The sequence below is a fragment of the Siphateles boraxobius genome, unplaced genomic scaffold (assembly GCF_051911475.1).
Source record: "Siphateles boraxobius isolate OS27281-9 unplaced genomic scaffold, OSU_SipBor_1 19, whole genome shotgun sequence".
Lineage (NCBI taxonomy): Eukaryota > Metazoa > Chordata > Actinopteri > Cypriniformes > Leuciscidae > Siphateles > Siphateles boraxobius.
In genome coordinates, this window is record NW_027508799.1 from 34,245,185 (window position 1) to 34,260,000 (window position 14,816).

At 35.8% G+C, this 14,816-nt stretch overlaps 1 protein-coding gene across 2 annotated transcripts in view; it reads left to right on the top strand.

The window, feature by feature from the left end:
• Positions 1-14,483, top strand: part of ano6 (anoctamin 6) — a 26,731-nt gene extending 12,248 nt beyond the window's left edge. Inside the window, exons 11-20 of one of the 2 annotated variants that reach the window (XM_077235204.1) lie at positions 6,582-6,727; positions 6,845-6,922; positions 7,085-7,328; positions 9,205-9,374; positions 10,302-10,399; positions 10,528-10,658; positions 10,753-10,958; positions 11,838-12,046; positions 13,222-13,327; positions 13,422-14,483. In XM_077235204.1, the coding sequence (XP_077091319.1) occupies positions 6,582-6,727; positions 6,845-6,922; positions 7,085-7,328; positions 9,205-9,374; positions 10,302-10,399; positions 10,528-10,658; positions 10,753-10,958; positions 11,838-12,046; positions 13,222-13,327; positions 13,422-13,634 (1,601 nt within the window). In that variant the 3' untranslated portion in view covers positions 13,635-14,483. Of the gene's footprint in view, positions 1-6,581; positions 6,728-6,844; positions 6,923-7,084; positions 7,329-9,204; positions 9,375-10,301; positions 10,400-10,527; positions 10,659-10,752; positions 10,959-11,837; positions 12,789-12,884; positions 13,001-13,221; positions 13,328-13,421 lie in introns of those variants that run through there. The other variant, XR_013205431.1, reaches the window with a different exon arrangement.
• The last annotated feature ends 333 nt before the right edge of the window (positions 14,484-14,816 follow it).

Below are 14,816 nucleotides of genomic sequence, written 5' to 3' on the forward strand. Positions count from 1 at the left end.
GTCCGTTTGAGGTGAAGTTGCCGGTGGATGATTCAGGCTAAGTTCATTTCACTCCTCGGTGGAAATGAACAAGGGAGAATTCGGAAATGGAAAATAAAAACTTAAAGAAACAAAGGAAAAGATCCCCCGAGGTGGAATCTCGGGTCCGTTACATGATGCTAGGAGGAGGAGAGAGGGTAAGAGAGAGAGGAGGCAGGGGTGTCAGTTCTCTTAAAGGAACTGAAGTCCACACCTCTGTGGGGAGCCCTGGCCAATGACATTCAACGAAACTTTGGCGGGCAGAATTTCTTTTGTCCTGTCACGTAGGCGATTTAGATGTGTTATGACAGTGACAGAAATGCATTAAATTTTACTCCAGAGATGATAAAACATAGTAAAATACATTTCAGCACAATATACGATATGGATTCAGCTGGGATAAACTGCGAGATTTACATTGGTACCAGACAAAACATGAAAAAGCATAGGAATTAAAAAGATACGGCTTGATACATAATTACACACGTTATAGTTAATTTAAAACTACAACAGCAATATATGTATTCCCATTTGACTTGGGCATGCCGACACGCATAAAATCATATCAAATATATTTCGATAAAGTCTTTATATGGTGAAAGTTTTGTGTGTGTGTGTGTGTGTGTGTGTGTGTGTGTCTTCACCCTGAGTTCTTCCTTGCCAGAAAGGGGGGAGAGTTGGGTGATAACACATCTCTGTGAAGCTCGGTGTCTTGTTGTCTGTTGGACCTCTGGGTGCCATAAAGTTGTCACCCGAATCGTCTATTGCAGACTGGCTGGAGCCTAATGCATAATTTGCCTTCATGAGTTCAGAGGCTAAAAGCTTTGTGATTTCAGAAGGAATGTGCATTTATATGTGTTCAGATGAACTACCCATGATTTAGCCAGATACCCTACAACCGTATAATTGATTAACCTCTTGACCTTGCCCCAGCGATGACCTTGGGTATCCTCCGGGGATGAAAATGACTTATGACCATAGAGTAATTGGCTAATGTGTATGATCTCGTGAGTAGACATATTCTATTGATTCATTTTTGAACTTTGACACAATGAAAGTCATGAGGGTTATTTTTGAGCTCAGACATCAGGTTGTGTCACATGCAATGTTTTTATTAAGACTGTTTCTAAATTAAAGTATATTTTTTTATTTATCAGGGGATATGTAAAATAATAAGAAATTTGAAGTGTCACAAGTCATCTCACCCGTGTGAAATGTTCAATAATTCCTTAAGTTGTATCTGTAAGAAAAATCACCACATAGGTCTATCTTCAGAGAGAGCTGACATACTGAAAATATTTAGAAAGTGTGAAGCCTCATGCGGTCACCATTGATAAGCTGATTATAAGGTCCTTCTAAAAGCCACCACATCTTATGAGAAACAAGTTACTTGACAATAATGTGTTCTTCAGGATATAGGGTGACCGACCAGATGAGACTCTGTGCATCATGTCACAGCATATGTAATGTTGTTAAGATGTTAAAGTTCAGCCCATGAAGCGTTTATTAAATTGTCTGGAGTTAAAATTTAAAACGTGATATAAATATCGCATAAAACACGTTGTAATCGAATTCAGGGGTGTTTAATAATTTCAATAGTTAAGCACCAGCTGATTTAAGTTTGTTCTTCAAACAAAGTGACAATAGTAATTTTCTGATCAATCATTGTACACGGACGCACTGTGTTTTGTAGTATGCACAGACTTTGAGGGTCACTTATTGTAAGATGTTTTCTTGTCTTTGTTTCGTGGCATTTTTAATTTAATAGCATACATTTCAACGTACAAACGCGCATTCGCAACTCTTGTAAATGTTTTCTTTTGCTGTAGATTAGGCGGTGCAGGAAACACCTGCGATAGGTGTGAGAGAGACGTGCGTAAGACATTTCTACCAGCTTGACCACATTCTAGGAAAACATAGTTGTTTTTCAAAGTTTGTTTTTCAAAGCGTAAGGAAAATAGACACGCTGCAATAGATTGAGAATGGTGATGTTAAATTTGTTAAATTTCAAAATAGTGCGTTTCAGAAGAAATGCAAACAAAATCAAAGATGCATAAAAAAACAAAGGTGTCCAAAATGTCACATGCTAATATTTGGTCTTGTTTCAGAGTCAGTATGCTCCGGTGAAAACTTTGTGACTTGTGTGAACTTTGACGAGGCTCGAGAACACTAGCGCTGTTAAACATGCGGTTCAATAACAATGTTCAATATAAACACTAATGCGACTGAGTTTGTTTCACATATAACTGTTGATAGTTAGATATAATAATAAAATCATTTATCTAACAATTGAAATTTATGACATGTTAAAATATTTTGGTATTCTGCTGATGAGGCCAAAAACTGCGTACCACATGTTTTCATTTGGACAATTATTGAGCAATTATGTTGACAATTATCCAACAATTATTAAGACATAAAACACGTCGTCTATTTTCTGGATTAGGCCTAAAAGGCAGATGCCTAAAACTCTGGTGTCAATGTATTGGTGTGGACAGAATAAAAAATGAATCATCCCACCTTTCACGTAAAAATACCACCTATCAACTGTAATTCATTAGCTTAACTGTTGTTTAGTGACATACGCACAATAACTGTATCTATGACTGTGCTGTGAAATGCACATCTTTAAGTGTAATAGTTAGACGGGTTTGAAGTGTAATACTTTTATAGGTAACAGAAAAACAGCAATACTCATCTTTCATGTCGATGTTTCGTAGACATAGCAGAAAAATGTTCTAAAAGAAATATGATTTGTTTAGTCTTAAACACTCTCATGTAGAAGGACTGACATTTAATTCTCTTTATGCTATATTTGTTCATGTTTTTCATAAATTCCTACATGAACATGTTTGACCGTGCTCGGAGACTATAGTTTTTCCAAACTGTACAAAAACAAAAAAGAAACAAGATGTAAACAGCGTAATCGACTAGTATATAAAATGTCAATTACAAACATTCAAAACTGATCACAAGTGTTTTTTCTGTATTTGTTTTAAATGGCTCATGCTGTATTTAGTTTTTTGCAAGATGACCAGTTGTGCAATAGTCAGTTGTGATTCTGTCGTAATAGTTTAAGAGTAAAACAGCATGCACTTACTTTTCATGTTAATACTTTGTGTGATTAAACATCATAGATAGAGGGAAAGTTGCGCTAAACAAAGTATCAATCATTTAGTCAAACATTCTCAAACAGAGAGACTATCACTTAAATTCTTAATTGTCATTTATTCCTCTAGAAACTGAATGTTGACAGCTCTCAAAGACTTTTAAAAATGTTCAAAAAAGTTTTTGAACAGATGCTGTTTAGTAAAAATAATACCTTAGGTTAAATTTAAAACATACAGTCCAACATATAAAATGTGAAACAGTGACATCTGCTATCTGAGCAAGATGACTAAATCTAATGGAGTAATAAAACCATAATTTGCAAACTTTTTTGTATTTATTATAAACGGTGCTTTTCAATCCTCTTTTCTTAGTGATTTGGTCTTTTGAATCTTACATAGATGTTTTGGACACATATGATTCACATATGTGTACACAGTATAAAGATTATGTTTTAAAGTCAGTCCATAGGCTTTACAAGCGTGTGGTACTTTGCATCACTACGGTGTGACAAAATATGTCGGCGTGTAAAAATACACCCAAATATTTAAGAACAACTATTTACACACATACTAAGTAGGAGAATATCTAACTGTATATTGTAGATTGTGAACATTTCATTATCTGTTTATTTGGGGTCAGAGAACATCCTTAGCTCATTCATCTCTTTAATTTTGTGCTGGATGTTGAAGTGTTAGTTAAAAAATAAAAGTATTGGTTAATAACAAACAAACAAAAACTTGAAATCAACATGAAACCATAATATTAATAAATAAAATATGGTATACTTACAGTTTGAAAATGACTTCCATAATATTTTCTTTTAGTAAAGCTATGCCTGGATCACCCAACACAAAGTTTTGCGTTGTGGGTGAGACCTCGCAAAGATTACACCAATATTAGCTTTCTCGAACATTGCATGTGTGCACTATGCCTGAAACTTAGTAATCAACATGCATTTCTGTAGGTCTGTCAAAAGAAAAATCCTCTGGTTTAGTTGAATTTTAAAACACCGCTTTTTCTTAAAAACATTGTGTCAGACGTATTTGGTATGTTTCATCGTGTAATAACTCCATATTTATCAGGCTGATAAGGTCAAGGTCAAGGTCACTATTATTATTTATATAGCACCTTAAAACACGTTACTGCTGCTGACCAAGGTGCTTCACAGAAACACAATAAAAACATAATAAAAACAATAAAAACAAACGTCATACAAATTTCATATAAAATTTTGACTCACTAAGGCTACATATAAACACAGTTATGAATAGGCCTGAGAAAAAAGATGCATTTTCAGAGCTGACTTGAATACATATAAAGAAGAAGCATTAGTGAAAACTGGTTGATACCAGCATACAAAGCGTTGCAATAATCCAGCCTTGTTGAGATGAAAGCATGAATGACTGTCTCTAGGTCGCCGAAAGATAAAGTAGATTTCAAAGGTCATGATAAAAGTAACATGAACCTTTGTAGAAATAAGAAATGTACATTTATAAAACAAAAAGGACCAGTTAATGGCATTGTGTCAGAACACATCAGGTATGAAGATATGTTTGGTTTTAACTTTTTATTCTAACTTTTAAAGCTAGATTATCCTTTGAAAAGTGTAATACAGTATTTAATTTTGGGGTAAATTGGAAAACTACCGTACACATGCAGTTTTTTCACCAATTGACCTGAACCGTTGACCATCCTTAATGCTGTCATTGTGTGAGGAACTGTTTGGAGTTTTGCAACACATATTTCTTAAAAACATTGCATCAGACATATTTATCATATTTTTTACTTTATACTTGCTAGGAAATGAATTGAAATTGAACCTTTGTACCAATTAATGGCATTGTGTCAGAACACAGCAAATATGAAGAAATGCTTTTAAATTTGTGTTCAAACTTTAAAGCAAGATTATCCTTTGAAAAAGTGTAATACAAATCATAGAGAGTATCTGATTATGGGGGGAACACTGAAAACTAGTGTCATTTAGCTTAATCTTTGGTTTTTAAGGGAAATCAAATATTCTCAGGAAACCCAACGACCCCTGAAGTTGACTTCTGAAGACCTCTCATGTGTAGATTCACTCGGCTGAAAAATGCTGTTTTGTAATTTACACATCTGAAATACTGAAGGACTAACTTGTAGGGTATTTTAAAAAAAAATCGAGGTCAAAGGTCATGCTTCCTGCTATTGTATCATCAGCTCTCCCCAAAGTCTGTTCATGCGGCCAACAGACCGCCTGTCGCATCAGCAAATGCTAAAATTTTAAAATTCGACATATATTTTGAGTAGATAACCATAAGTATATTCTCAGTAAAGGGTTTCACCCTGTGTGTTTCACTGATTAAGGATAGGTCGGGAGATACACGAAAAGTTGAAATGATATACACCTCATTCGTGCAATAGATGATAGCTAGCGTAGGAAAAGTAAGATCATGATTTGAATTAAGATGAGTAAAATGAAATATTCGCTCAAGACAAACTTTGCGTCATGGACCACAGAGGCACATCACATCTCTGAAAATTTTCTAAAAGATACAACTTCATCTAAATAAGAGCAATGTAGAGTCCTAGGATTTCTTAAAAACAAAACAAAAAAAGCAACAAAACAAAAATAAAATAAAATTTGGACAAACTTTGTGACTTCATGTTGCATGGACAAAAATACTGTTTGAATATTTTCATATAAATGAACAAACGTTGTTTAATAAAAATTATACTTTAGGTCACCGGTTCATGAAACAAGGGAAATCATTACAGTAATCTTCTAAAAGATGAACAGAAGATACAAATGTATTAAAACTTTAAAGATTTAATTTAAACAATCTTTTCATTTTAAAAGGTCATATTTAAACTTTTACAAATATGCTTTGAAATAAAATTTAGTACGAACAAAACTTTGGCTCTGGAAAGGGGTTAGCAGACTAACATTACATATGCTGTGACATGATGCACAGAGTCTCATCTGGTCGGTCACCCTATATCCTGAAGCACACGTAATTGTCAAGTCATTTTGATACATGGTGCATCATAATCACTACTAACATGCAATCATTTTTTTCAATAACACTTTACAATAAGGTTCCATTTATTAACAATAGAAAACGTTTTACTATTGGGACCTTATTGTAAAGTGTTGCAATTGTTTGTAATCCAACATTTACATGCATTGCATAAATATGTTTGGAGCTTGCCGTTTTGACATTAAAAAGTTGAAATTCTAACTTAAAAGGTCAAAATTCTGATTATGACAAAGTAAATATATACTTTGTCTTTATATCATTGTTTTTAAGTCATAACTATGACTTTTTATGTCAATTTTGACTATCATAATTTTGACTTTTTAATGCTAAATTTTCGATTTATTAATTTTGACTTTTTAATGTCCTAATTTCAGCTTTTCGTCTCATAAATATGACTTGGTACGTCTTGTATGCAATATTTTTTATCTTTCACAGTGACACTGTTTTTGGAGTTCTGGAAACGATACCAGGCCGTGCTGGAGCACGATTGGGACACGGTGGAGTTTTTTCAGCAGGAGGAACAGCCACGACCTGAATACGAGGCCAAATGCATCCATGAAAGAGTTAACCCTGTTACAAAGGTACGAGTTTCACTGGATGCAGTGGCTGTATTCATTGTTTTAGGTGTGGTTTGACTTCATAAGTAAGCTTAGAAGCACACTGCATATTTAATGCTTTTTTATGTTTGTTTTATACAGTCTAAGGAGAAGGTGCCTTACACGGCCTGTGGGAAGTGCATGAGAGTGTCATGTGGCATCAGCACTGTGTTATTCTGGGTAATATTACACTTTCAGTCTCATCATACATTTAAAGCCTAGTCTAATACATGTTTTAGGCCATCATCACTTTCATTCACATTACACTTGTAAAATGGCTTTTCAATGTCATTTCATGTTGCATCATCCATCTCTCTGTTGCTTTTTTATGATCTCCTGTAGATTCTGTTGATTATAGCATCAGTGGTCGGGGTGATCGTGTATCGCTTGGCGATGTTTTTAGTTTTCTCTACGAAGCTGCGCTCGAATTTGTCGGATTTGAAGAAACACAAGGAGCTGGAGCCGTTCAAAGAGTACGTCACCCCTCAGATGGCCACTTCCATCACAGCCTCCATCATCAGCTTCGTCATCATTATGATTCTCAACAACGTCTATGAAAAAGTAGCCATCTGGATCACAGATTTCGGTAAGTCACCAGTTTCACTCATAAAGCTGTAGTTTGATGATTTACAGCAGGGATTCGCTGAATTAACTTGACTTGAAAAAACTATTTGACAATAAAAAGGCCCTATTTTATCAATCTAAGCGCATGGTCTAGAGCGCACGGTGCAAGTGCACTTAGTGCATTTCTGAATCCACTTTTGCCACCCTATATCCTGAAGCACACGTAATTGTCAAGTAACTTGTTTCTCATAAGATGTGGTGGCTTTTAGAAGGACCTTATAATCAGCTTATCAATGGTGACCGCATGAGGCTTCACACTTTCTAAATGTTTTCAGTGTGTCCGCTCTCTCTGAAGATAGACCTATGTGGTGATTTTTCTTCACACGGGTGAGATGACCTGTGACTAGGGTTGCCAACTGTCCCGTATTAGCCGTGACGTCCCGAATATTAGGCCTAATTTATTTGTCCCGTTTATTGACTGATACCCTGATCTAACCACTGACTGATACAACAGCAACACTACACTTGAGAATGACCACGACACCGGTCATCATCCAATCACAGCTCAAGCTGGTTTGCTAGTTTAACGATGGGAAAAATGGTCAGCGCGTGCAGCACATGGTCTAAAAGGGTTGTCCCTATTCTATTAATGACTAATGGGTGTGTTTTAGGCATATCGTGAAATAAACCAGTCAGAGTCTCATCTCTCATTCCCTTTAAAAGCCAGTTGCACTTGCGGCATAACGGATTCGCTATTTACACAGCGTAATTTGCAAGCGGAAAAAACGGATGCTTCTCTATCGAGGAAACGCATCTGCTCGTGCGCGAGGTTAAAGCGCAAGCAGACCATCTACGGGACAAGCCGGATATCACCATATCTTTATGTACACAATAATAATCTTTTACATTTTATTCCTTTTATTTTTGGCATGTTTGTGTGCTGCTGTGTGCCCTGTGTGTGTAATAAGGGTACGCGTGTTGTGGACCCGCCTATAGGCTCATATTACTAATCCACTCTTTAAATAACAAAAAAAATACTGCGCCCTTGACTTTAGACCAGGGATCAGTTGGTCAATGGCTCAGTCTTTTTTAGTTCCTCAAATTAGCAGGACACCAACAATGCGCTTGAACACATCTCGTTCTCAGACCAGCAGCACTGGGGCGAACAGATGGGCGCAAATGCATTTGCTATTTAAAGGGGCATTCGGCAACTCTAGCTATTTCTTCGCTGATTTTCACCTTTGTTGTCGAATGTTTTCTCAGCGAGCTCCCCCGTACAGCTGTGAGGCGTATATTTCACAACACTATCGTAAAAAAACTGACTTGCAGCCCCTCCCCGCCCCTTCTACCGCTGCTCATGTGCATTTGTTATTATCGGAGCCGGCCAAACTTTATCGTGAGGAGCTATGTCTACCGAGGTGTGTAATACATCACACACATTGAGGGCGGCGTGTGTGTTTATGTCGAATTGCCGTAAAGCAGTTTGTGTTTCTCGCTCGTTTTCGCTTCTCACGAGATTTCCTATTTCCAACTTACCGGGACATTTGTCCCCATGTTGCAAGGTTGGTTTTCCGCCTAAGGAACTTTGGTGGGGGGAGCGGGGAAAGTCACCAGAACAGGTTATTAAACCATCCAAATGATTTCTAAACGGTTTTATTAAGTTGAGATAGTTGCCGAATGCCCCTTTAAACAACGTGGCGCAGGATGTGAAAATGATAACTGCGTCAGGCTGAAACTTACAGAAAACACTTGTCGCGCCTGGCGCTGCATTGCGCCGGATGTATGATAGGGCCCTAGGTGTTAACAGTAATTAACTGCATTAGTTATTTTAATTTCATACTGAGTAAAAGTGCTTATAGGATCCTCTGTAAATATGTGGCTCATTCTGTGTGCTACAGAGCTGCCGCGGACCAAAACGGAGTACGAGAACAGCCTGACGCTGAAGATGTTCCTCTTTCAGTTTGTGAACTATTACTCGTCCTGTTTCTACATCGCTTTCTTCAAAGGAAAGTTGGTGGGCCATCCGGGAAAGCCCGTCTACTGGTTCGGGGAGTACCGCAATGAGGAGGTGAGGGATTTCTGTGAGATGACGAGGAACTAAATTACTAATTACTAAGCTGAAATTATGACATTAAAACGTTGAAATTCTGATTCAAATTTGTTTATTATTAGGATAAACCCCTTGAGATGTATCATCTCGTTTTTGAGGGGGTCCCAACCTATATAGGTTCATGCTATATAGATCAGTGGTCCCAACATATTACACAATAATTACATAACAACAGAGAAGTGAAAAATCAAAACAAAACAAACAGCAACAAAAACAAACAACAACACCACCTGCATATGTTCATCAATAAATTACAACCACCAAAAGGCCAAAATGGCAATAATAAGAAAATAAGTAAGCAGTAAAGTATAAGTGAATTTCTAACTACAGTCAAATATAAACATTAGGTATGGACAGTAGATCTAAAGATTGCATGCATCTTTAATAACAGAGCCAGTTTATCTTAAAGTGAGAAGACAGGGCATGTTTAAACAAACCAAGTAAAGAAATTGATCTTATTTACACAGATAGATTAATCCAATCTGCCGGACCCTTAAACTTAAAAGCTCTTTTGCCAATTGTTTTAATGCAAGTTCTAACTTAAAAGGTCAAAATTCTGGTTGAAAAATTCATGATTATGACATAGAAAGACATACGTTGTCTTTTTAATCTCAATCTTATGAGTGTTATTATGATTAAGTATATAATGACTTTTAAGTCAAAATTTTGCATTTGTATGACAGAATTTTAACTTTTTTAATGTCAGAATTTAAGCTTTTCAGCTCATAATTATGACTTGGTATGTCATAAGTTTGACTTTTATATAACAACATGCATCAACTGATATTCCTTGAATGCAATGCAAGTGACTTTGGATAAAATGCATAAGTGAGAAGTCTGGTACGTGTCTTTATTTCATATACCATAAAACATTATTGCGTTCAGTGTGATCCTGGCGGCTGCCTGACTGAGCTGACAACACAGCTGTCAATCATCATGACCGGAAAGGCCGTCTGGAACAACATTCAAGAAGTCCTTCTGCCGTGAGTTTCACACAGCGAATGAGACCATTTTGAACATAATATTATTCTAAACATTAACATCATGATTAATTTGGCTCAACTAGAGCAGATAAAAAACCACAGTAATTAATAAACACCCGTGTTTCTAGGTGGTTGAAGAATCTGATATTTCGTCGTTGCACCCAAGTGGGTTCAGAAAAAGAGATTCCTCGCTGGGAACAGGACTATCAACTCCAGTCAATAGGAAAGCTCTGCCTGTTTTATGAATACCTGGAGATGGGTGAGATGCTGCACACACATTTAAATGATCCAATCAGCTGCGAGTGTCCGAACACTGTTGTCTGAATGTGTTTTTGTCTGTTGCATTCCCACAGTGATCCAGTTTGGATTTGTGACTCTGTTTGTGGCGTCTTTCCCGTTGGCTCCTCTCCTGGCGCTGATCAACAATCTGTGTGAAATCCGCGTGGACGCCTGGAAAATCACTACTCAGTTCCGTCGGATAGTTCCGGAAAAGGCCCGGGACATTGGCGCCTGGCAGCCGATCCTACAGGGAGTGGCGATTCTTGCTGTGGCCACAAATGTTGGTTGAAAATATTTTTATCGATTTTCATTTTGATGAACCCATAGCAATTCTTAAAGGGATGGTTCACCCAAAAATGACAATTATCTCATCATTTACTCAACCTCATCCCGTACATGACTTTCTTTCTTCAGTTGAAAACAAATGTGTCCAAGGGGCATATAAATAATATAATAAAAGAGGGCCCAAGACTGAGCCTTGTGGAACACCAGTGGTAACAAATAAGTAAATTTCAGCTCATTAAAAAAGAAAAATACAAAAACTAATTTTAAAATATATGTATACATGAAAATTCTATATTCAATTAAATTTTCTGATAACAATTAAGTAAATTTCAGCTATTTTTTTTTTAAAGTACAAAAACAAATACAAATATATCCATGTATACAATAGTTGTATGTATTACAATACATGAACATTCAATAAGTTGTGAGAAATAAAAGGATAATACAGAAGGTTACATTTATTTGCTTTCAATTTTATTATGAATTTCAAACAATAAATGTTGTTTTGATGCTCTTTAATGTGACACGTGAACCGATCATCTCTTCCACTTCACTTAATCTGTCATGAAAACTAGTTTTTATGAAGTCCACCATTTAAGTGTTTATATTTCAAAAAATGAATTGAAGTAAAAACATTATTATATAGTTAAACAGTTACTATTATATTATATATTTAAATGTTTGACTTGTACAGTACCTGATAAATTTCCAAATGAATCAATTCAATTTGAATTATAATCAGAACTGAATCAAATCACAAGTTTGTGAGTCAAAATGAAGTCTCACAATTTGTCTCAAAACATTTTTGCAACTTGTTGTGTGATTCAGGTCATGTTCACTCATTGTCTGCATATGTGGTTGTTTTCCTCTCCAGGCTGCCATCATTGCCTTCACTTCAGACATGATTCCTCGGCTGGTTTATTACTGGGCGTTTTCTGTGAACCCTTATACAGGCGGATCAGACCACACCATGGCGGGCTTCATCAACAGCTCGCTGTCTGTATTCAACGTTGCAGACTTCACAAACATAAGTAGACCAGATGAGGAAATCGAACAGCACTGGCCCAACATCACCACATGCAGGTCAGCTTGTAAAACATCACCAGTTATTACAGCATGTTAATTTGTGAATGACAGCTCGCTCATAGTTTAATACACAGCATACATGCTTCATAGATTTATCTAAACATTTAGAAAAGTGTGTACCTTGTGTCGCATTATAAGTGACCTGCATCACCTGTATGTTTGGATCATTTATATAAAACTACCCAAACATTACTTCTATAGAGTTGCATGGAAAAGAGCAAAAGCTTGTCTAATACTATAGCTGGTGGCAACAGATGTTAAGGTCGGATTGATCTGTCGTTTTTAAGGTGGAGTTTTAACTATTTAATGTTATTTATATGTCTATGTGTTGTTTTTTAATATGCTTTAAGACAAATCATGTGTAAATTCATAGGTCGACAGCATTGCTGAGTATTTTCTCCTTAAAACTGCAGTGAACCAAAGACAGCTGAAAAACACGGTTTGAAATTACTGGAGTTTCTGACGTCACAAACTACCTTGTAACCAATCAGATCAACTTTCCGGCGGGTTTTAGCATATCATTAACAGCAAACCAGCAGGGGAGCCTCAAGAGAAGCCAGGTTATCCCCGTATCTTTTTCTGTTGATATAGAAAATGGTGTTATTTAGCAATATAGCAGGTGTATGATATATATAACGATGTTATGATCAACTATATGGATTTCTCCACTGATGTTCCTAGTTGTTCATAACGTTTCTGATGATTGGTTGAAGACTCTGAGATGGTGAACGGGAACATGGTTTGTGTGACATTAGCAACACGTTATTATCTGTTTGATAGCATAGTCAGGCAAAAGGCTAATATATTAATTACCGTTATGTGTCTGACGTTGTAGAGAGCGATACATAAAACGCATTACTATTCTAATACATGAACTTGTGGATGAGCCTGTATGAGTGAGTGGAGGCGGGGCTCATTTGCATATTCATAGAACTGCGAATACTAAATGAGGTAAGGGTGTAGAGTTACATTCAAGCTATTTTAAAGCATGAAGAATTTTTTTTCACAGGAAAACACATTAAAATATGCCATTGTGGTGATCAAAGATGAGTTTTAAGGGATAAAATGATTGACTACAGGGGGACTTTAAGATTTTACATTGTTAAATATAAAGAGCAGTTGATTTTATGAACTCTGACAGATGTATTAATTTGCTCTTGTTATGTTCTCAGGTATCGAGATTTCAGGAATCCTCCCAGTCATCATAATCAATATGAGTTCAGCATATATTATTGGCACGTTATTGCTGCCAAACTGGCTTTTATGATTGTGGTTGAGGTAGGTGACTAGATGTGATACAACTATTGATTACCTCATGAAACAAACTTTGTGTTTTTAGGATTCTAAATATGCTGTTTTGTTCTCCTCTCAGCACATCGTTTATTTCACAAAATTCATCCTGTCCTACATAATACCGGATGTGCCAGAAGCGCTGAAAGAACAGATCAAACGGGAGCGTTACCTGACGCAGAAGAACCTGCATGAAACCAACATCAAAAATTTTAAGGAACTCATGAAGCCCGTCACTGAGAAGCTTCAGAACCAGGTTAATGAGCCGGAGTTGGAGTTTGACCTGAAGCTGTGAAGCCTTACATTTACCGTCCTTAATCCCTGTCCCACGCCTCATATTCAGATCCATGCGTCTTAAACCTCAAACAAACAAGGTCAAGAATGTTTGCGTAGTCATTTTCATTTTACCAGACACAGTGTATAATGTGCCGAGTGAAATATGCCTTGAAAACAGGTTTTATGTGGAGCCCACATCTTAAAACCACTAGGTTTAATATTTTTTAGAAATTGCTTTTTGCCAAGTGAGAGATGTTGTCATAATTCTGTTTGTTACGACTGGTAAAAACCAATCGCTTTTGTTCTGACAATCCATTGAAATGCATATTATTGCAGATGGTACTGATGTATTATATATTATGAAAACAAGTATGTGATCTTTATCACTTAGTTCTTATTGAACTAAATGTGCAAAATCTGGTATAAAACAATTCAAGATATTTTTAATGAATTTAAATGACAAGTATTATGCTGACAAATCAAGTTTTTTATGTAAGATTTATACATCAGATAAAATAAATAGAGCATTTAATGCTTTTTAAAATATACTAATACTAACAAAACAAGTGCCTTAATGTTACAATGGTAATACCATGTTTTTGGATATGTTAAACTACTTTGGAGTTTTATATGAATATTGTGTTTATAAGTACTGTTTATTATGGTAATATCAGAATCATACATGACACTGTGAGCATAAGATGCCATAAATTAACTTTTTTATTATTATTATTGTTACTATTTAGTCAAGCTAACATTTATATTACGCTCTGTGTGTTTGTAAATATTCCCTTTATTGTGTGTTACCTCTTTGTAAAATACGTTTGCAAATATACTGTATATATATAAATAAATATATTTGCACATATATTGACAATAGCATTTTTTAAAAAATAAATGAATAATGTTGTACAATGTTGATCTTTACATAATTTAATTTAAATTGTTTGCTAATTAATATCCACTCATACTTAATCAATTAGAATGACCAAATAATAATAAAATAATAGTTGATACCCACACCATAAGTAAAAAAAAATACTATGGACGTAATGGGGCCATACAACTGTTTGTTTGCCGACATTCTTCATTATATCTTCTTTTAAGTTCAGCAGAAGAGAGAATTTCATACAGATTTGGAATAACATTACGGTGAGTAAATGATGACAGTATTTTTAATTTTATGTGCACTATCCCATAG